The 25082-nt window shown below is 31.2% G+C and overlaps 1 protein-coding gene across 1 annotated transcript in view; it reads right to left on the bottom strand.

Moving 5' to 3' along the window:
* LOC139483812 (adhesive plaque matrix protein 2-like) overlaps window positions 1-24538 on the bottom strand; it is a 29543-nt gene extending 5005 nt beyond the window's left edge. Inside the window, exons 1-15 of the mRNA XM_071267639.1 lie at window positions 24389-24538; window positions 17567-17703; window positions 16976-17008; window positions 16115-16222; window positions 12555-12662; window positions 11947-12054; window positions 9404-9511; window positions 8839-8946; window positions 7839-7946; window positions 6565-6672; window positions 5931-6038; window positions 5096-5203; window positions 4462-4569; window positions 3601-3708; window positions 1711-1793 (exon numbers count right to left, since the gene is read on the bottom strand). Coding sequence (XP_071123740.1) covers window positions 1711-1793; window positions 3601-3708; window positions 4462-4569; window positions 5096-5203; window positions 5931-6038; window positions 6565-6672; window positions 7839-7946; window positions 8839-8946; window positions 9404-9511; window positions 11947-12054; window positions 12555-12662; window positions 16115-16222; window positions 16976-17008; window positions 17567-17693 — 1431 coding nt within the window. The 5' untranslated portion in view covers window positions 17694-17703; window positions 24389-24538. The remainder of the gene's footprint in view (window positions 1-1710; window positions 1794-3600; window positions 3709-4461; window positions 4570-5095; window positions 5204-5930; window positions 6039-6564; window positions 6673-7838; window positions 7947-8838; window positions 8947-9403; window positions 9512-11946; window positions 12055-12554; window positions 12663-16114; window positions 16223-16975; window positions 17009-17566; window positions 17704-24388) is intronic.
* Between the last annotated feature and the right edge of the window lie 544 nt (window positions 24539-25082).

Below are 25082 nucleotides of genomic sequence, written 5' to 3' on the forward strand. Positions count from 1 at the left end.
AGGGGTCAACTGACCATTTCAGTCATGTTGACTTATTTGTAAATCTAACTTTGCTGAACATTATTGCTGTTTACTGTTTATCTCTATCGATAATAATATTCAAGATAATAACCAAAAACGGCAAAAATTTCCTCAAAATTACCAATTCAGGGGCAGCAACCCAACAACAGGTTGTCCGATTCATCTGAAAATTTCAGGGCAGATAGATCTTGACCCTACAAACAATTTTACCTAGTCAGATTTGCTCTAAATGCTTTAGTTTTTGAGTTATAAGCCAAAAACTGCATTTTACCCCTATGTTCTATTTTTAGCCGTGGTGGCCATCTTGGTTAGTTGGCCGGGTCACCGGACACATTTTTTAAACTAGATACCCCAATGATGATTGTGGCCAAGTTTGGTTTAATTTGGCCCAGTAGTTTCAGAGGAGAAGATTTTTCTAAAAGATAACTAAGATTTACGAAAAATGGTTAAAAATTGACTATAAAGGGCAATAACTCCTAAAGGGGTCAACTGACCATTTGGGTCAGGTTGACTTATTTGTAAATCTTACTTTGCTGAACATTATTGCTGTTTACAGTTTATCTCTATCTATAATAATATTCAAGATAATAACCAAAAACAGTAAAATTTCCTTAAAATTACCAATTCAGGGGCAGCAACCCAACAACGGGTTGTCCGATTCATCTGAAAATTTCAGGGCAGATAGATCTTGACCTGATGAACAATTTTACCCCATGTCAGATTTGCTCTAAATGCTTTGGTTTTTGAGTTATAAGCCAAAAACTGCATTTTACCCCCATGTTCTATTTTTAGCCATGACGGCCATCTTGGTTGGTTGACCGGGTCACCAGACACATTTTTTAAACTAGATACCCCAATGATGATTGTGGCCAAGTTTGGTTAAATTTGGCCCAGTAGTTTCAGAGGAGAAGATTTTTCTAAAAGATAACTAAGATTTACGAAAAATGGTTAAAAATTGACTATAAAGGGCAATAACTCCTAAAGGGGTCAACTGACCATTTGGGTCAGGTTGACTTATTTGTAAATCTTACTTTGCTGAACATTATTGCTGTTTACAGTTTATCTCTATCTATAATAATATTCAAGATAATAACCAAAAACAGTAAAATTTCCTTAAAATTACCAATTCAGGGGCAGCAACCCAACAACGGGTTGTCCGATTCATCTGAAAATTTCAGGGCAGATAGATCTTGACCTGATGAACAATTTTACCCCATGTCAGATTTGCTCTAAATGCTTTGGTTTTTGAGTTATAAGCCAAAAACTGCATTTTACCCCCATGTTCTATTTTTAGCCATGGCGGCCATCTTGGTTGGTTGACCGGGTCACCAGACACATTTTTTAAACTAGATACCCCAATGATGATTGTGGCCAAGTTTGGTTAAATTTGGCCCAGTAGTTTCAGAGGAGAAGAATTTTGTAAAAGTTAACGACGCCAGACGACGGACGACAGACGACGGACGACGGACGCCGGACGCCAAGTGCTGAGAAAAGCTCACTTGGCCCTGTGGGCCAGGTGAGCTAAAAATTACTTCACTATTTAGAGGAATTCGTTACAATGACATATCTTTGATTGCTTCTGATTTATTTTCCAAACGTTATAGACGCAGTATGGTTTTGTGTTTGACATATGGAAAAATAGTTGTTGAAGATTACAAATTGCACTTGATATCTACATTGATCTATTACCTCTTGTATTGTCCAGTTTTTATCATCATTAAGATCCTGAATAAATATGGAGCCCATGTTGTTCTCGAAGTCAGCTTGATATACTGAAAAATGGTTAATTATGTAATTCAATAAATCTGATATTTGTTACAAAACAAACCTTTTTTCAAAATTAGGGTTAATTGTAATGTGGTCAATTTTCTAAATAAAATTGAGAATGGAAATGGAGAATGTGCCAAAGAGACAACAACCCGACCATAGAAAAAAAAACAACAACAGAAGGTCACCAACAGGTCTTCAATGTAGCGAGAAATTCCCGCACCCGGAGGCGTCCTTCAACTGGCCCCTAAACAAATATATACTAGTTCAGTGATAATGAACGCCATACTAATTTCCAAATTGTACACAAGAAACTAAAATTAAAATAATACAAGACTAACAAAGGCCAGAGGCTCCTGACTTGGGACAGGCGCAAAAATGCGGCGGGGTTAAACATGTTTGTGAGATCTCAACCCTCCAGCCAATGTAGAAAAGTAAACGCATAACAATACGCACATTAAAATTCAGTTCAAGAGAAGTCCGAGTCTGATGTCAGAAGATGTAACCAATGAAAATAAACAAAATGACAACAATACATAAATAACCACAGACTACTGGCAGTTAACTGACATGCCAGCTCCAGACTTCAATTAAACTGACTGAAAGATTATGATTTCATCATATGAACATCAGGCACAATCCTTCCCGTTAGGGGTTTAGTATCATACCATCATAACATATATGAGAAGAACATAACCCGTGTCCTGCCAACAACTAAGACTAGGTATTAGTATAAAGCGATGAACAATATTTTACCGTTTACAGGAAAACATAATTAAAAATAACAAAGTAAAAATCCTTCATCACCCGGTACAAATGCACAAAGTTAAATTAACTTCGACATAATTAAGTAATGTTATCTTGCGTGTATGGAGTCGTGATATATGAGAGATTTGTTGCGCAATTTACAACAAGGTGGTATGGGTGTCTTTCGCCATCTTGGATTGTAAAAAACAGAGAATTGAGGTCCAGATTTTTAAAAAGTTAGCAAATCTTGATGCAGGAATGTAGATAACTAATGTGAATTTTCATTTAAAAGAACAAATTTCCAAGATTATAACTTATGAATATCAAGTTTTTAACAAGTGTTAATTGTTTTTGGTTGGTTTTTAATGTTTTTAAATTGGTATTTTAAGGGGAGATGACTCTGAAACATTGTATTGTTTGAAGGAATCTACATGAAATTTTCCTATTCTGTATTTTAACCGGGAAAAACGTACGGTGGGCCTATCTTTTCTTTTGGTTTTCTCAAAGCATTGTCTAAAAGCTATCTTTTTGATTTTTTTTACGATTCTATCATTTAGTTAGGCTTCTTATCACATAATGAGGTCTTTTCATGTATAATCCAGACAAAATGTGTCATTTTGTTAACACCTGTATTTTGAGAAAATGCGCGGTTACCTATAATTTGTATTATATTTTTGAACATATATTAATATAAACTATGTTTTGACGAAGTATGAACAAATACGATCATTTTGATTTTAGACTCCCATACCACCTTAAATTATCAAATATAGTATGCATTGAAAAATACATTTTTCCTTATCACTATAATGTTGGATATACTAAGCATTATTTCAAGAGCGAAAACAATTTATTATGAAATTTTCGCTGCCAGTTTTCTGATTACTAGGCAATGAATTTCTAACGTACTAAATTAGATTTCTAAGTCAAATCGTACAAGAAAAAGAATTGAATTTGAAAAAGTCGTCACAACAAATGTACTGGACACGATGGAAAAGCGTTAGTTTCTTAAGAAGATACATTTCAAATGTCGGCCTCGTAAAGTGTTGATATCATATAACTCACCTTGGCATTGTAATCCAGTGAATTCGTTTAAACAGGTGCAAGAAAAACTACTACCTGTAACCGAACAATTCCCTCCGTGTTCACATGGGGATCTTGAACATGGCGTTACTGGAAAATATTAAATACAGTAGATGCATGTAATCAACAATCTTTAGTAAGTCACACAAAAAATGTTGGAGGATTAAACATATTTTCATTCTCCAAATACTAATAATTCGGTTGTAAAAGACATGACGTATGTTCGGAAGAAAGTAGACAAAATAGTAAAAAATTACCCAAGAATCAAAACTATATGTCTTAGTAGGCTTACGTTTACTATGAGCGAAATCCCAGGCATTATCAACTGATAAACAAATCAATTATCCAAAACAAAATATAAGTCAGTACACATCTAACAGGTTGTGTGAGAACAAGTCGTAATCATGCCCAGAAAATCATGACTTTTTGCAATGCCAGCATGATGTAAGTGAGAAAGCGTTTATTACTGTTGAGCAATACACCTTTAGTTAATCTTGTATTTTTTTATAACAAAATCAATGTTTGTACCGATAAACTCAATATAGAAATTTCTGATTACATTCGTAATTAGCTATCATTTCCGAATAAGTAATCGATAAACAAAAGGATCAATTTTTAAGGTTATGAGATCTATTGAAAACCATGAACGTACCTTGTAGGTTATCCAGTGTCAATAATCTTCCGTTTTTACGAGTTATAAACTAATACAATACATAACAAATAGAGAATGAAGATTCTGAAGACAATTGATGAATAGAAAAAGAAGGCATAAATGTATATTAAATTTGGTGTTTGATCAAATGTTTTACAAATATAAATATATTGCTCTATTTTATAACTTACCTTCACAGTTTTGACCAGTGAATCCATTTTCGCATGCACATTTTGGCTGTAATTCGTCAAGAAAGCACGTACCACCGTTGTCACAGAAATGATTTACGCATGGAGTATCTGATATATGAATAAAGTGTAAGCTTAAAATAATTCAAAAAAACATTGGTTTTTAATGTATTTTCGTCTTATTTGTGTGTATAGGATTAAGTTTAATTTGTTATCATAAGTTTTTGCAATCATTCGCTCTTTTGTATCATTTTCAACGAATACATGTCACCCTATATAGATATGATTTTTACGACAACCAGTCTTACATCGGCTTCAAAATCATTATTGCGACACAGGGAGTCAGAGGCCCAACTTTAGCGTGTTTTAGCGGTTTAACGAGAGAACTTCAGGAAAGATAGTTTTTTTTACCCATGTCGACCCTCAGAATGGTCAAATTGAATAGCAGCTACCCGTAATTGTCAAAAACAAATGTTATCCTGTTCATTCGGTTTAATATTCTAGTCGTCTGGTTGATGTCGAAGTGGCATTTTCCGCATTTTGTTTATGTTCATGTGTATTAAAAATGGCGATTATGTTCAAAGTTACGATACTTATAACGATGTGCAATAAGCAATAATGATATCAGATTACTAACTTTGGCATTGTAATCCTGTGAATCCGTTCAAACAGGTACAAGAAAAACTACTACCCGTCACTGAACAATTCCCACTGTGTTCACATGGGGATCCTGAACATGGCGTAACTGGAAAATAACAAATATAGTAGATGCATGTCATTAGCAATCTTTAGACAGACACACACAAAATTTGAAAGAATTAAACATGTTATCAATCTCCAAATACTATGAAATCCAGTTGTAAAAGAGTTGTTTTAGGTTCAGTAAAACGTAAAATAAAAATATTTAAAAAAAATACTTTATGACTTAAAAGTACCTGCCAGAAAAGACTAGGATTTACTATAAGCGAAATCAAAGGCATTATCAACTATTAAAAGACATTTATTCAAAACAAAATATAAGTCAATGTGCATCTAGCAGAATGAGTATGGCTTTTTGCAATGCAAACCATATGTAAATTGTAATAACTGTTAAGTAATACAAATTAAGGTTATCTTGTATTTATTGATTACAAAATCAATGCTTGTATCGATAAAATCAATATAAAAGATTCTGATTAAATTATATATATATATATTAAACCGATAACCTTTCAGAATATGTAACCCATAACCGAATAGGAATCGTATTGAAGGTTATGAAATCTATACACACAATAACAGTATCGCGTAGATCACCTTGCGGTAATTGTCTTTTTTTTTATTTAAAACTTTAAATTAATACAGTCAACAATTAATACAATTGGAAAATTCTGAAGACAATTGATGAATACAAAAGGAAGGCATACATGTAATTTGATGTTTGTTCGAATTTCTAAAAAATATAAACATATTGCTCTATTTAATTAGCTTACCTTCACAGTTTTGACCAGTGAATCCATTTTCGCATGCACACTTTGGCTGAAATTCGTCAAGAAAGCACGTACCACCGTTGTCACAGAAATAATTTACGCATGGAGTATCTGATATATAAATCAAGTGTTAGCTTAAAATAATGCGAAAAAACAACATTGCTTTTGAAATATTTTCTTCTATTTTGTGTGTTGTTTGGTTTAAGTTTAGTAAATATTTGTTATCATAAGTTTTTGCAATCATTCGCTCTTTTGTATCATTTTGAAGGAAGTCATCCTACATGGATACGATGTTTACAACTCCGAGTCTTTCATCGGAATCATAATAATTATTTCGACACATGGAATTGGAGGCCAAACTTAAGCGTGTTATAGCAGTTTAATAGGATACCTCCACGAAAGATAATGTTACCTTCCTTGTCGACCCTTAGAATGGGAAAAATTGAATAGCTACCCGTAATTGTCAAAATCAAATGTTATCCTGTTCATTCCGTTTAATATGTTAGACGTCTGGTTGATGTCGAGGTGGCATTTTTCGTATTTTTTTTAATTTTCATCTGTATTGAAAAGAGCAACTATGTTTAAAATAATAATACTTATAACCATGCGCAAAAAATGCAGATATCAGATTACTAACTTTGGCATTGTAATCCTGTAAATCCGTTTAAACAGGTACAAGAAAAACTACTGCCCGTCACCGAACAATTCCCAGTATGTTCACATGGGGATCCTGAACATGGCGTAACTGGAAAAGAACAAATATAGTAGATGCATGTCATCAGCAATGTTTAGACAGGCACACACAAAATGTTGAAGAATTTAACATGTTATTAATCTCCAAATACTATGTAATCCGGTTGTAAAAGGCTAGTTTTATGTTCCGTAAAAAGTTAAAAAAAAAAGAATTAAAAAAAAATACTTACGACTTAAAAGTACCTGTCAGAAATGACTACTCTTTACTAAGAAGGAAATCAATGGCATTATCAACTATTAAAAGTCATTTAATCAAAACAAAATACAAAAATGTATAAGTCAATACACATCCAGCGGAATAAGTATGACTTTTTGCAAGTGCAATATGATTTAAATGAGAAAGCATTGATTCCAGTGAAGTAATAAAAGTTTATTTTATCTTGTATTTTATTGATTACAAAATCAAAGCTTGTATTGATAAAATCAATATAGAAATTTCTGATTACATTATTAAATCGATATAACTTCAGAATGTGTAATCCATAACCGAAAAGGACTCGTATTGAAGGTTATGGGATATATTAACACAATAACAGTATCGCGTAGATCACCTTGTGGTAATTGTCTTCTTTTAATATAGAATTTTCAACTAAAACTTTTGATACAATTGGAAGATTCTGAACACAATTGATGAATGTAAAACAAAGACATATATTTCGTTGTTGACATGAATATTAATTATATGGTAGTTTTTATAAATTTCCTGTTACAAAACTCTGAATTTTTCGAAAAATTAAGCATTTTCTTATCCCAGGAATAGATTACGTACCTAAGCCGTTTTTGGCGCAACTTTTAGAAATTTTGGGTCCTCAATGCTGTTCAACTTTTTATTTGTTTGGCTTTACAACTATTTTGATCTGAGCGTCACTGATAAGTCTTTTGTAGACGATAAGCGCGTCTGACGTATTCAAAATGTTATCCTGGTACCTTTGATAACTATTTATATACATGTATATATAATTTGATGTTTGATCGAATTTCCATAAAAGATAAAAGAATTGCTCTATTTCAAAACCTTACCTTCATATTTTTAACCAGTGAATGGATTTTCACACATTACGTATCTCCTTATTTTCATATGTATTGAAAATAGCGATTATGTTTAAAGTTATCATTCTTATAACCATGCACGTTAAATGTAGATATCAGATTACTCACCTTGGCATTGTAATCCTGTGAATCCGTCTAAACAGGTACAGGCAAAACTACTGCCCGCCACCGAACAATTCCCACCGTTTTCACAAGGGGATGTTGAACATGGCGTAACTGGAAAAAAATATGGATAGTAGATGCATGAAACATAAGAAGACGTCGTATAGATCGAATACAGTTAATGCATGGACTACCCAATTTTCAGACAGACACCCACAATATGTGAAAGAATGTAACTTGTTTACGATCTCTAAATACTCCACCTGACCTTGACCAGCAGTAAAATAGAACAAAGAAGAACATTATAAAATCCGGTTGTAAAAGACCCGACTTATGTCAAGTAAAAAGTAAGGGAACAATTTAACAAATAAAGTCTACGCTTAAAGATACAAGTCTGAAAACACTAATGTTCACTGAGATTGAGATTAAAGGAAATATCGAATATTTAAAATCTATGTATCCAAAACAAAATATATATACCAGTAGACATCTAACAGAATTTGTATAAACAATTCGAAAAGATTCTGAGAAAATCATGACGGGTTGGAATGTCAAAATAAAGACATTGAAAGGGTGTAAATTAGGAAGTGTTGATTACTGAAAAGCAATACATATTTAGTCAAACTTGTATTTTTTTATTACAAAATCAATGCTAGTACCAATACAATCAATATAGAATTTTTTGATTATATTATTAAATTTTAAAAACTTGAAAAATAAGTAATTGATAAATAAAATAGAACCGTATGTAAAGTTATGAGCTCCATAGCCAATAAAGGATAAGTTCCGTCGTTCTTTTCTTACGTTTCTATGAGTTCATAAAAATTCCTGGACCAAATATGTATAATTTTAAAAAATAATAAGTAAAGGTACGGTAACCTTCTGGTTTATTTCCTCCCTCTTTCGCACCTCTTTTAACCTTACTAATTCATTAATTAATTTATTTTATGGTGTTTCATCCAGTGTTTTAAAAAGATAAATATCTTGCTCTATTTCATTAGCTTACCTTCACAGTTTTGACCAGTGAATCCATTTTTGCATGCACACTTTGGCTGAAACTCTTCCAGAAAGCACGTGCCACCATTGTAACAGCTATAGCTTAAGCATGGAGTACCTGATAAATGAATCAAGTGTAAGGTTAAAATAATGCGAGACACATTGCAATAGAGTCTAATTTGTTTGCACTCACTATCTTTACTGTATCATTGTCAACGAGGACTTGTTACCCTATCTGTATACGATTTTTATCACTCCGAGTTTTAAACCAGCTTCATATTTATACTTTCGACACAGGGTATCAGAAACACAACCTAAGCGTGATTATGGATGGGAGAACTATAGTTTTTCTACCCTTGTCAACCCTAAGAATGGGCATATTGCATAGCTACCTGATATTGATATAAACTCATGTTATCATATAGAGACCGTTAAGATGTCTTAGTCGTTTGTTTTTTTGTCGAATTGGCATATACGCCATCTCCTTACTTTCATATATATTGAAAATTGTGATTATGTTTAAAGTTAAAATACTTATAACCATGCCCGTAAAATATGGATAGCATATTACTTACTTTGGCATTGTAATCCTGTGAATCCGTTTAAACAGGTACAGGAAAAACTATTGCCCGTAAGCGAACAATTCCCACTGTGTTCACAAGGAGATTGTGAACATGGTGTTACTGGAAAAAAATTATAAAGTAGATGCATGAAAACTAAGAAGATTTCGCATTGATGCTAGAAGAGAAAACATATAGTAGATGCATGTTATGAGACACGCCCAAAAAATGAAAGGATAAATCATTTGTTGCGGTCTCCAAATACTACTCTTAATTTTGAACAGCAGTGAAACAGAAAAAAAAAGAAAAACCAAAATATCCAGTTACTTTAGAAAGGCATTTGAAATACAAAACTAGATTTCCGCTAGACCATAACTATTCTTCTTCTAGCATTCTATTATTCGATAAATAAAACACCCATAAAGAACGTAAGACGGTAATACTCTGTTGCGCCTCTTTTGACGTTATTGATTGCTTGATTAATTGACTTATTGATTAATTTTTTTATTGATCAATTTGTTTTTTTTGATCGATTAACTGATTTATTGATTAATTGTAGATCATTCAGCGGCAATTATAGTTTTATTATTAAGAACTACCAACTAATACAATAAATAACCAATACAATTGGAAAATTCTGAAGGCAATTGATGAGTATAAAACAAAACCACATATGTATATGTTACAGTAAATAGGTGAAATTTGGAATTACATGTAATTACTAAAATTCAGGAATTACATGTAATTACTAAAATTTAGGAATTACATGTAATTCCCGATGCACTTAGTAAATACAAGTAATTCCTAGAACTGCCCAGTAATTACCAGTAATTACTGATTTCAAAATGAATTTTTACACCTATTTACTAACTGTTAAAACAATGTTGTAATATGGTCAACTGATCAAAAGTTATGGTAATACTAATAAGAAAATCAGTGAGTATTCAGCTATCAAAATTTTAAGGGTTTTGCAGAACCCAATGTCTCGCCTACTTTTGCTGTGAGTCGCAGGCCTAACAAAAATAGGAAAAACAATATTTATAATTTTCCTCTAGATACTATCTTTTGACTAGTTCTGTCTATCAAAATTTGTTAAAAATTCAGGATGGTTTATGAAATCTAAACTTTAACTGCAGAGTGTATGTTATGTTAACTGGAAAAAAATAGTCCGTTTAAATAAGTTACATACGAAAAAGCATAGTTATTTTTACAAACTTTATTTCTAGATATTATCTTATGATCATAAACAAGCTTCTGTCCAATTTTGGTAGAAATCCAAGATATTTTGAGAAATTTATTGAAATTTTAAAAAATTTAACCACAGTGTGAATGTAATGTTAACTAGCATAAAAACTAAGTCCCTTTATAAGTAAAATAAGGAAAAACTTGATTTTATTTTTACAAAAATTACTTCTTGAAATTTATCTTTTGATCATAAACAACTGAAGCTTCTGTTCAAGTTTGGTAGAAATCCGGGATAATTTGAGAAACTTATCAAAATTTAAAAAATATAACCACAGAGCGAATATTTGTGGACGCCGCTGGCGAGGGAATTATTAGGTTGGTTCGCTATGTCTCGTTTTTGCGACAAAAAACGCAGGCTCGACGAAAAGGAAAAGAATGTCAACATTGAAAGTAAAACAAAAGGGATGGACCATTTAGTTGACTTTTTCAATCCACAAAAAGATCATTCTTATACAGGAAGAAACGATGATAACATTTTGTTGGAGGTATATAAGTTTAAGTTTGGAGGTCTTGAAGAACTCATAAAAACACGGAAATATGAAAATGTGACTCCAGTTAACGCCATCAATTTGTATAAATTTGTTTGTGAAAAATGTCAGCTTCATCGCAAATGTCTGACAAAAGAAGTCGTAGTTAAACATATTTTGTAAAAGGAATTTAACTCATGTTATTGGCCAAGTTGATATGCAGAGTATGCCTGATGGAGATTTTAATTTAACAAAATTCTGAGATTTTAATATAACAAAATTATGAGATTGTAAGAATTATCAAGATCATTTAACCAAGTTTGCCATAATATAATGTATATCTTAAAAAATAGCTGGCTAAGTTGCCTATAAATTTCTCAAAAATGTTTTTCTCAATATTGGATTGATATCATTGTCTTGCATGCTGAAAATGATTTTAGGGAGTTTCAAAACTTATAAAACAACCATTTTCCAGTTTCAATTCACAAACACTGAAGAATATGCACTTTTAATGTGCCTTAGACTCCTTGATACATAATAAGTAAGCCCTAAAAATCCCTACCCCTTACTTTCTTATTTGATATCTTGAATCATGTCTTTAATTTTTAAACAAAAATATCAAGTTAGTAAATAGCTGTAAAAATGACAAAAAAATCACTGTAATCACTTAAACAACTAGTAAATACATGTAATTACTAATTGACTAGTGATTACAGGTATGTACTGAAATGTTTAGTAATTACGTGTAATTCCTAATTTCACCTATTTACTGTAACATATATATAGTTTGGTGTTTGATCCAATTTCTTAAAAAGATAGATATATTGCTACATTTTATCAGCTTACCTGTACAGTTTTCACCAGTAAATCCAATGTCACATGCACATTTTGGCTGCAATCCATCAAGAAAACACGTACCCCCATTGTCACAGCTATAGCTGACGCATGGAGTAGCTAATATAAAAAGCAAGGGTTAGTAAATAATGCGAGAAAAATTGTTCTGAAAATATGTTTTTTTTTTTGTGTTGTTAGGTTGAAGTCTACAAAACATTTGTTTCATAACTTTAGGCAGCCATTCGTTCTATTGTATCATTTTCATCAAAAATATGTCATTCTATTGCAAACTCCGAGTCTTAAAGCGGCTTCTCAATTGTACTTTCGACTCATGTAATTAGAGGCCTAACTTAAGCGTGTGTTTATCTGCTAGGAAAGACAATTGTTCAACTTGGCAACCTATATAATGAACATATTGTATAGATGTCTGTGATAGTCAAAAAAAATGTTATCCTATTGATATCGATACCGTTTAAAATTTTAGTTGACTGCAAATTGAATGATGTCGAATTGGCATTTTACGCATCTTCTTATTTTCATATACATTGCAAATAGCAATTATGTTTAAAGTTATAATATGTATATCCATGCAAGTAAATTTAGGAGGTAATATTACTCACTTTCGCATTGTAATCCTGTGAACCCATTTAAACAGGCACAGGAAAAACTACTGCCTGTCACCAAACAACTCCCGCCGTATTCACATGGGGATATTGAACAAGGCGTTACTAGAAAAGAATAAATACATGTAAAAATGAGACGATGCCGAATGGTTTTAATGAGACTACTCTCCATCAAAAACAAAATGACATAGAATGTGTATATTTAAATATTTTAAAGTTATTTGGGTCTTACTTTTTGTGTGATTTTGAAAATAAAGCAGAATGAAACCGAGCAGTAATTGAGTCGCCCAAAATATCAGATCGCCTTCGATTTCAGAATCTCCAATTATGAGCAACGCGTGCTTGTACAGTTGAAAGTTTCGGATTATGCAATACTTATTTCTTAATGTAAATATATATTTCGGTTATTGTGGTTGTTCATTCAACATTTTAATGTTTCTAATTGTTTGGACTTTTTTTTAACCAAAAAGGTATATTTGACAGCCTTTTATAATTATGTTTTGATACTAATAAAGTCAAACTCGAATAACTTTCTTGTGTTATCTTATGAATGAAAATAAATGGCTGGTATGCGTCAATTGATATGCAATTAAATAGTAAAAATAATTAAAACATATCAAAGGGCAACAAAAAGTAAAATCACAAAAATTTTGAACTCCGAGGAAAATTCTAAACGGAAAGTCTCCAATCAAATGGCAAAATCAAATCATAAAACACATCAAACGAATGGACAACAACTTCATGTTCTTGACTTAGTACAGGGATTTTCAAATGTAGAAAATGATGAATAGTCTTCGATAACTAACAGGTTTCTTCACACTATTTGAAATAGATTGTGTCTCGTCTATATAGAAGTATTGAAGTAATGAATATTCGACAGATAATCAGACTGAGTCATGGATATTGTTTGTGTATGTTTAGTCATGAACTCCTTTTTTTTATTGTCTATCGTCGGTTCCTGTCTATCATGTTTTGATGCTAATAAAGTCAAACTCGAATAACTTTCTTGTGTTATCTTATGAATGAAAATAAATGGCTGGTATGCGTCAATTGATATGCAATTAAATAGTAAAAATAATTAAAACATATCAAAGGGCAACAAAAAGTAAAATCACAAAAATTTTGAACTCCGAGGAAAATTCGAAACGGAAAGTCTCCAATCAAATGGCAAAATCAAATCATAAAACACATCAAACGAATGGACAACAACTTCATGTTCTTGACTTAGTACAGGGATTTTCAAATGTAGAAAATGATGAATAGTCTTCGATAACTAACAGGTTTCTTCACACTATTTGAAATAGATTGTGTCTCGTCTATATAGAAGTATTGAAGTAATGAATATTCGACAGATAATCAGACTGAGTCATGGATATTGTTTGTGTATGTTTAGTCATGAACTCTTTTTTTTTATTGTCTATCGTCGGTTCCTGTCTATCATACTTGTTTTTTCGTTTATACTTCCGTATTAATCAAATTCTGAATCAATTTGTGAAAAAAAAATCGTATCTTAATTAATTTTATGACCTCATGAAACTACATGCCCGTTATAGGTTACATGAGATATTTTGTGTGTAATATATTTTCTACGAATTATCAAAATTGCTGAATCCAATATGTGTAATTACAAAACAATAAAGTAAATAAAGACGTAGTTAGTAACAACGAAATCTAGGACTAGAAGATTTAGCAGTGATGTATAGATAACGCTGAGTGATATCAGTAACGACGCTACAAACACAGGAGTACCGAACTAGGCTCTGGTGGATATTTGTCTAATAGGTAATCATATCGATAAATGACTGCGAATAGAGCATGTTCATTAACGAACAAAATAAGGGTACATTGCATGTTATGTTACATAATACACATGTTTAGGTTTTTCTTGACTTATAATACACCGAAGGATGATCAAATGAAAGACCGACCATGGAGAGTTCTTTTTTGGGGGAATCCTGACACGGGGTGGTGTGTTATACAACTTTTTTTTTTTTAATATTCATTATCTGACATATAAATAATGAAACAATATGTGCAGGATTTTACCGACCACACTAATGTGGGATATTCTTTTCTGTGCTTTTCAGGTTCAAATACGCCACACAGCTAATTTATAATGTTCATGATAAAACAATCACTAATTAATCAAGATTTCAACTTTAGAAATCATTTTACATTTACAACAAATATAACTGTTACTGGATGAAGTAAACAAAATGAGTTGTATCTGTGAATGAAACATACACTTCACCACTTTTTAAGTGATTTGTTGTATAAACATAGTTTAAAAAGAGTAATACTATTTATTTTACTTTCTTTTTATGTTATTTTTATTGCGGAAAAGCAGAATATTATGTTTATTAATATTCTTGAACGAACTATTCAGGTTAAATATTTGTTTCTCTTTTGTTTGGCAAAATAATTTATTGTTAAAAATTTACCACCCCTGTCATGCCTGTCCAATTATAAAGTACACGGATTTTCTTCTATATGAAATAAGAATATTTAGACTTTTGATATTTGATAAATTAAAAAGCTGCCAATAGTTAAGAACTAGCACAAAGAGAGCCCAATATTGTGATACATGCATATGTAGCACAAATCACAAATATCCATTGATTGAAGTATGATTCCCATTTAAGTGTAAATCACAAAGATTTTCAAAATCCTACACACGAATGTGTTAAATTAGGAGATAACTATATTGTATGTTAAGCTCCAACGGCATCAGATGAATCAAAATGAACGTTACAAACGTTGTTGCATTAGAATGTGGCTTTTATAAAATTGTTATCATTTTGTTATCATTATACTTATCTCAAATAATTTTCCTTTATTGTAGCATGAAATAACAAACATTAAAATTGTATCTTCTTGAAGTAGCTTTGTTTGTATTTTGATATAATGTTAAGTGAGAAGGATGGTGTCTTCCTTAAACCTATCAAGGATGAAAATTTAAATAGCCAACGTACGATAACTATCAAACGAATTAGGGCTTTCAAATTAATAAGGAACAACAAATGATATGCAGTAATTATTTTATGTCGTGAAGCGCATTGTATTGAAATCTGTTTCTTTCAGAGAAAGACCTATCGTTAAAAAAAATCATTTCACATATATATACAAAACACAGCAACTAACAAGGATCCTGACACGGGAGAGGCTATTGACGTCAAGATTGTGTTAGATCATCAATATCCCATTTCTAAAATGCGATCAGAAGATAAGTAAAACATCCATAAAAGAAGGTATTAATCAGAAAAAAGGTCAAATAGAATCTATTGTCCATGTTTGAACTTTAAAATTGAAGACGTAAAATGTTAACCTTATCTGTATACCATTGATTGATTGGTTGGTTGGTTGATTGGTTGATTAATCGTGATAGTGGCTCGTTGTCCTTAAGTTGCAATTATTTGCGAGTTGACCACAATCTGATAAAATAAGCATCTAATTCCATAGGAACGTTCTTCAGACAGATGATGAATATAAAGTTAAGGCATACATGTATGATTTTTGGTGTTTAATAGAACAATGGATTCCATTTTGAATAAGCTTACTTGTACAATTGTCACCAGTAAATCCATTCATGCATGCACATTTTGGTTGGGCGTCATCAAGAAAGCACGTACCACCATTATTACAGCTATAGTTACCACATGAAGTTCCTGATATAATTATCAAATGTCAGGTTAAGATAATGCATTAAACATTAAAAATAAAGACCATAAAGACCATAAAGACATTTGATGATCGTATATTGTACCTTATTTATTTGCTTTCTATTTTTTGTTTCTTGTAAGTTAAGGTCGGATAGACGTTTACCACATGTTTTTCATATTCATTAGTTTAAATCTCTAAATAAACATATTCCAGTATATATTGTCACAAAAACTGTATTTAAAGCGTTTTTTTATGTTTGAAAACTCATAAAAAGACTAGCAAAAAATAACCATCACACGTTGTACCATTCTAGCCATTTCGTCAGATAAAATCAATTATTCTTCTGCCACTTCAAATGTGTTCGAATTCAAACAGAGCGTTCAAGTTTTTGTTTAATAATAGATATAAACATGTCTTTCAATTTATTATTTTTTCGTTGTTATTGTCAAAGTCCGGTACAACATTATCTGCAGACAAAATAAGATTTGTTTCTATAACATTATGTGTTTATAATAATAAAAATCATAGTACAGATTAATATAGACTAAGCTTCAAATCTTTTTTTTTTATTTTCAAAATTGAAAAATTTCAGTGTCACCTACTTGATCGTTCATTTATGTACATGATACAATTTGAGAGAAAGTCCCTCATCAAAGGGCAAAATCCAAAGCACCAATTTGTTTTAAATGTCATCTGCTAAACCTCATATTATGCACATGTAATTTGAAAGCAGTATGTATTCACACATATCAACTTACCCATTAAACCTTGATTTCCATAATTTGTGTCTTCTGAAATAAAACAAATGTGTATCATTTGAGCGTGAATGTCTTCTTATAAATATTAAAGCAATTCAATTTTTAAGTAAACAATGTAATCTTCATAAAATTACCAAAATCAAGAATTCTGAGCGATAGCAAATAATTTTCTGACGTTTTCATTTTTAGGCCGGTTCAAACAACACCGTCCATATTCTGAATTAAAACTAATCACGCTAATTCATAACACAATCTAATAGTTACTTCTTACAATTTTAAGTCAGATACTTTTGCTATTATGGTTTGCGATTGCACCACTGTCCGAAGGTAAACGATGCATATAAGTTGTTTTACATTTTTTTTATTTCACCATATGTTGCGAGGGTTTTGGTCCTTGTTTAAAGTGTTTCGGCGAATTCTTTTTGCTAATTTATACGCCATTTTGTTTCTATTGAATATATGTCTCATTGACACGTCACATCATGACTTTTGTCCTGATAATAGCATTGGACTCTCTAATAACATTTATATAAATTGCCAAAATGTTTGAGCTTTCATAACCAATAGATATATATTTATGTATTTATCTACCTTTATGTTCACTCCAAATGAAAAGACTAATGAATATCACTGTAGTGGACAGCAATAAAATTACAGCTATTTTCCATATTCGACTTGTACTGGACGAAACTGTTGTTTTCGTAAGTGACTCGTCCATACCTTTGTACCTATATAAATTAGAATTAAGATGTTGTATGAGTTCAAATGAGAAAACTCTCTATCTTAGTAAGAATGTATAAAACTCTGATAGTTTGAAATTGCTCACCGAGTTATCATTTATTATGACACATGATATTTCGTGTGTGAATTTTTGATAATTGACCTAACCTCGGTTTTGAATGTATCTGTGTTATTCTATTGTTTATTTTTTCATCGAAATATATCATAGCCACGGTATATCAAATTCATAAACAAAATACGTCATTTTTATACATCTTTTCGGATCAAGTCTCTTTAAATTTGATAGTACTTTCAATAACAATTACAACTTTTTTTTTCTTCAAAATAATGAAAGTGGGCAAAGCAGAAACTTTTATAGAGTCAATCTTTCTATTATGTCGATCCATTTGAATACTGTACATACGACATCTGTCGAACGGAGGTTTGAAGTTTTGCATTTCAAAATGCAGTTGTCAACAGAAAACATTGATTAAAAATAAAATTCTCGGTAATTAGATTGTTTCACCATTTTTGCAATCTTATCTGCTATGGAAAATTAAATTCGATGAAAAATGGAATTTTTTAGAGTTTTTTAAAAGTCAACAATAGAAATCTAGGGGGAAAGAAAAATATGAAATGCAATGCTATTTTCTAATGGCCATTGACAACAGTAAACGCTGACTAAATTTTTTTTTAAGAATCATATTTGAAAATCCTATTAAAAGTTCACTTATTATGGAATTTTTTTATCACATTTAAGGTAAAAAAGATATATTAACAATTATAATAGGGTATGAGCGTTTCCCGTTTACATCAATGATACCTATTCATAAGATTTATCAATGACATAGCACGTGTACTGATTAATTTAATAATTTAAATGTCCTCCATTCTTGTTTATGAAATATCAAAAAATATAGGTCAAAACACGTGACACACACCGTTCACAATAACTAGTGTGAAACACTACATAAAGGACAACCAACTGTCTAATCTATATTAAAAAAAAAGGAGGGCCAAGAAACATCCATTAACCACACCATCAAACCTAATACACTGAGCAACAAATTCATAATTTTGGACAAATGCATAAAAATGCAGCGGGCTTAAACGCTTAAACATGCGCCGAGTCGACCTTCAACTTTACATGAGCCAGTGGTGTATCATTACAGCATAAAAAGACAGAAGAACAAAATAAAAAGTTATCTTTTTTAAAATCTACTAATCATGTCAATGGAACAGTGGATGGACATTTGTCTTTTACTTTTGCTACACAATATGCTCCCTTGGGTTTATATACAACACATTATATGTACCACGGTTGCACTTTGATGCGCACAACTTGAGTTTATCTTCTAAAAGCTGATTGGTGACGTTTGGGTAAACACAGTTGGAAGCCGAATCAAAAGTAAAGTATAAAACATTTTATTGAATTTTTTAATGTAGTTTGGTACTGTTTCAGTGGTTTGTGATAGAAATATGTCTACCTTGCTTCAAGAACAATTTTGTCAAATGTTCAGTACTTGTCACTGGGCATCCCACGAATACTCAATTAATCAATGATTCAATATGAAATATGAAATGTCCGATTCTTTATATTATGCAAAGTAATAATCAACCCATACAGTCACTGACCAACTAAACATCAACAAAGAAGCACGTTGAACTGGAAAAAAAATATGAAACAGCCTTCATTCATGTTTGCTACAACAGTTATTTGCTAAAATGGTTATTTTCTAAAACGATTATTTTCTAAAATGATTCTCTTAAACTTAGTGGTAGCAATAGCATAAAAAAATATCCATTTGCAGAGTAACAAGTAAAATAATAAAAATAACAAAAATACCGGAATCAAAAAAATACAAAACGGGATGCTGCATGTATTTATTAAAACTGGAAAAATCAAAGGCTCTATTCTACCTCAGGAATAGATTACCTTAGAGTTATTAGTCCTTAATTCTCTTTGTACTCTATTAGGCTTTTCAAGCATTTTTTTATTCGAGCGTCACTGATGAGTCTTTTTTAGACGAAACGCGTATGGCGTAAATATAAAATTTGGATCCTGGTATCTATGATGAGTTTATTTGAATCAAAAGAATGGAAAACATCAGTCATATTTCTGGCTTGGAAGTCATTTCCTACATAGAAAATGTTTGATAAAAAATGATTTCATTATAGCTAGCTAAACTTCTCCTGTGTATGACAGTAGCATCTATATTTAAATTCGGACTTTCATTATGAACTTTAATGACAATTTCACAATTTTCTATCACAAAGTGATTATACGTCTAATCAGACCTTTATCTGAGAAAATATTTTTGTCTAAATGGTCTTATAACAAAACCTCAAATCAAGTGTTTCTTCTCATAAAGTCCTTGATGGAATGTTGTTGCTTAAAAGGCAGATTTTGATCAAATAATTCCTATTTGTGAAGTTCGGGTTATCCTGTCGAATTTTCAAGGATTTGGTTGACGTCAATAAAATATATGTGTCATAGATGACCACAAATATGTGTCCATTGTCGTAATCACAATACCCTTTTCTTCTTTTTTAGAGTGTGTATGGACAAATTTGTTAATTAAAAATGGATATGACATGATTATACTCATAATTTAGCACTTCTGCTCTCTTAAGAATTATTGTCATGACTTTTTTTGAAATGGCGGAACTTTTAATAGTATTTTTATATAAAGATATGTAGTTCCCTTCATTTCAATTAAATATATCAATTTCTTCATTCTTAAAATATATACATGTCAATAAAGGTTTTGATTTTCTAAATATTGCCGGTATTTTTAACGACCATTATGTTGAAGAACTAATTCCTGGATATTTTGATAATACTGAGCTCCCTCTTATTTGTTATTTTTACAAGAAATCTACCCAGAAATATGTGTTAACTTATAGCCAGTTGTGTTAAGCTGTTAATTTCAGTAAAAATACACATATTTCATGTAACTGCAGTAATTCCGAATACATTTATGGACCCATTTCCAAAGTTATAACAGGAGATCTTAACATCGTTCAAGACCGAGAGTAAAAATCATTCTCTGTGTAGGACCTTAATATCGTCCCCCGTCAATTATTAATTGGAATGAGTGTCGTAACACCATTCACGACTCACTCCTTACTTACTGTTTGAAATGGATAAAACAGGAAAAATCTTTGGACTCTTTTTTTAATTCAATAATGAATATAGTTGATAGACGTATTCAACATTTTAAAGAACATTTACTCTTAACAACAACAACAATAAACATATTTCTCGTATCAAACATAAACTAAAAGAACTAGCCGAGGAATTTCTTTTTGTCCCGGCCGATAAAGCTGCTAATAATATTATTATTGTTTGACGTGAATTTTACATTGAGGTTCTGAAAAAAGAAATAACCAATTCACCAACATTCCAACTGACTCCATTTCAGAAAACGACATCTGTAACATACATAAACTTTTAGCTACCTCTTTACAAGCAGAACCAAAAACAATGAAAGTCCCTACTATGTATTAGCTTCCGAAGCTACACAAAACACCTTACAAATATAGGTTTATTTTGTCTTCAAGCTATTGTTCCACTACTAAATTGTCTATTATTCTTACCAGTACACTCGGTACAATCAAAAACTTGATAATAAATTGTTCAAATAAGGCCTTTGAAAATAGTGAAATTATTTACTTTTGGAGTGTCAAAAACTCATTGGAAGTACTTGATAAATTATAAGCTTATATTAGTGATTTAGAATCTGTCCAATTTCGATTTTTCTTCTCTATATACTACATTGCCTCACATTATCATTGAGAAAAAAATTACACACCTAATTAATTGGGCGTTTAAAAAGTCAGAATGTGAATATATCTGTTCAAACACTTTAAGGTCATTTTTTAGTAGCATTAAACAAAAGAACTATCTCATTTGGACATGCTTTGATACTTTATCTGCCCATGATTGTTTTTAGATAACATTTTTGTTCGCTTTGGAGATTCCGTATATCGTCAGATTATCGGAATTCCAATGGGGACTAACTGTGCACCACTTATTGCGGACCTGTTTTTATTTTGCTATGAGTTACAATTTGTGACAAAAATCCGCAAAGACCTGTTGAAACAATATCTCATACAAAAATGAATACTTTTAGATACATGGCTGATATATTGGCTCTCAATAATGGCGACTTCAGTATGTATACTAAAGAAATTTATTTTGTTGAACTTACTTTAAATAAAGCTAATGCTAACATTGACCACTGCGCTTTCCTCGATCTTGATATCTATATCATTAACGGACAGCTTAATACTAAAATCTATGATAAAAGAGAGGATTTTTCATTTCCTGTCGTTAATTATCAATTTTTAGATGGTGACGTTCCCTTGTCACCATCTTACGGTGTTTACATATCTCAACTTGTATAATTCGTTCGTGTATGTAACAACGTTTTAGATTTTAACGAGAGAAATTTATGTATTACTGAAAAATCATAACAGCAGGGTTTTCGATATCACAAACTATTTACCTAATTTTATCATCGGTATAAGGACATCATTCGTAAATATTGCTTAACATGCAACTTCTTATACGTTCAGGTATTTCACATCAACAATTTTTTATGGAAATATTCTTTATAAAGCACAAAAATGTCAGTATTCACCTCAGAAGCTAACAAAACCTTTAAATATACTTATTAAGAAGGGATATAGTTACGATACTGTTGTCAGATCATTAAAGATTGCATATCTGGCTTAAATATTGATTCACTTATAGGGTCATTGCACCAGAACTAAACACATTTATTTAAAAACAAGTTGTTTGCATGACACGGGTTATGTTCTTCTCATATATGTTATAATGGTATGATACTAAACCCCTAACGGGAGGGATTGTGTCTGATATTCATATGATGAAGACATAATCTTTCAATCAGTTAAATTGAGGTCTGGAGCTGGAATTTCAGTTAACTGCTAGTAGTTTGTTGTTATTTATGTATTTTTTTTTCTTTCTTTTGTTACATCTTCTGACATCAGACGCAGACTTCTCGTAAACCGAATTTTATTGTGCGTATTGTTATGCGTTTACTTTTCTACATTGGCTAGAGGTATATGGGGAGGGTTGAGATCTCATAAACATGTTTAACCCTGCAGCATTTTTGCAGCTGTCTCAAGTCAGGACCCTCTGGCCTTTGTTAGTCTTGTATTATTTCTAATTTTAGTTTCTTGTGTATAATTTTGAGTTTAGTATGGCGTTCATTATTCCTGAACTAGTATATATATTTGTTTAGGGGCCAGCTGAAGGACGCCTCCGGGTGCGGGAAATTCTCACTGCATTGAAGACCTATTGGTGACCTTCTGCTGTTTTCCTTTCTATGGTCGGGTTGTTGTCTCTTTGACACATTCCCCATTTCCATTCTCAATTTTACTTATTACTTATTTCCTAATGACACCAGTGTTGATTATTGATTAATACAATCTAATAGGCAATATAACATCCAACTTTTTAAACCGCATGCTCAGCATTTGAGCTAAAAGTGACAATGTCCTTAAACGTATGAACGACGCACATCAAACAAGACTATTTGACGAAAATGCCAGGAACAAGTTGTCTATTATATTAAATAAAATTCCATAAATTGGATCTTAAAAGTTCAAAGTCATAAACATGATAAAGAATTGCCGTATCTAATGGAACAAAAAATATTTGGAAAAAGTTGTTCGTAAAAATTATTATCTATAACTTAATCACTATTAATTATTGACTTATTCACAGAAAGCAAAAGATTTCCTCCAACATCTTTTTCGTTTAAAAAACATAAGTATTGAGTATAAATTATAGGAACTTTTTTTTAAAGTTATGAAAACTGCAACTATTTCTTAATTTCCCTTTATAAGAAACATTAACGCTGGACATTTGTATATATTTAAAAAATAAAGATGTGGTATATGATTGCCGATTAGACAACTCTCCACAATAGACCAAAATCACACAGAAATCAAGAACAATAGGTTACCGTACGGCCTTCAACGATGAGCAAAGCCAATACAGCATAGTTAGCTATAAAAGGCCCTGAAATGACTTTGCAAAACAATTTAAACAAGAAAACTAACGGCCTTTATTGTATGTACAAAACAAAAAAGGAACGAAAAACAACTCTGTAAAACAAAAACGAACGACAACCACTGATTTCAAGGCTACTCCCCACAATATAATTTAATTAATCACTGAAGTATGAGTATCATAAAAATTTTGTTTAGTTCTCTCAACTTGACTTTTAAGTTGATATTGAACATAGTATCTTCTGCAAAATATCAAACATAATGCACCAGCCATTTAATCTTGATGAGTAAATAGACTTTGTCTGATTGGACCACATAGTTTTCTGTCGATTTGATAATAAAACCCTTTTACTTATAACAAACAAGAACATTTATAATTAATTTACTTATCTACGGTTTTCACTTTCTATAGGAAAACTATACCCACAACAGAAAATAAATTGATAAACCAAACACACCTATAACTGTTGAGAAACGCGTACAATTGATTTCATAGTCGTTGCATTGACAGATGGAATATTCGTGATTTATCATATATATTCTAATCTGATTTCGAATGATTTACACAAAAAATGTCTGCAATGATAAGCCCATTATATCAAATTTGAGTAAAATTCTGTAAATGTAGTATGGAAGTGTCTTTCTTACCTTTCTTCTTCTTTTTCTTTTTCTTCTTCTTCTTCTTCTTATTATTATTGAAAAAATTCTTCAAAGTATCCTTTGGATGTTTACAGAGAAGAATAAAGTTGTTAACTTCTTAAAGGGAAATTAAAACATGTAGCACCAAACGTAGATCTTTTAAAAGTAAATTAAAGCTTCTTTAACATGATGATTTTATTCATCAAGTTTTAGTTGATTGAATTAAAGGTTTGACGTTTTATTGGTTAATGCTTCAAAACGGAAAATCCAAATTTGATGATCATGACTCTGTACATTTTTATCTTTCTATGGCTTATTGTGTACGATTTATTTTTTGGTAATAGTGATGCCGGTTTAAGTCGGAAAAAAGGTGTATTTTTCGGATTTTTTCTCCTCACATTTACGATTATTATTGATGTAATTAGAAAGCTGTAGGAAAAGAAGTACCGATAACTCATTTGACGGAAAATTTACTCTTCAAACGGCAAACAAAATAAATGTTATCAAGTTATACCAATTCTTTTGGGACGTTTTTATTTTATTTTGTTTTACTAAAAATACAAGTAATGTATTTACTATACACAGCTCCTTTTCATAAGTACTATTTCTGTACTAAAAATTTGTAGTACTGGAAATCTACTTTTAATATTCAGTACTATTTTGTTACTCTAAAATTATTGTAATATTTAGGTACCTGTATATT

The sequence above is a fragment of the Mytilus edulis genome, chromosome 1 (assembly GCF_963676685.1).
Source record: "Mytilus edulis chromosome 1, xbMytEdul2.2, whole genome shotgun sequence".
In the NCBI taxonomy this organism is placed as follows: Eukaryota; Metazoa; Mollusca; class Bivalvia; order Mytilida; family Mytilidae; genus Mytilus; species Mytilus edulis.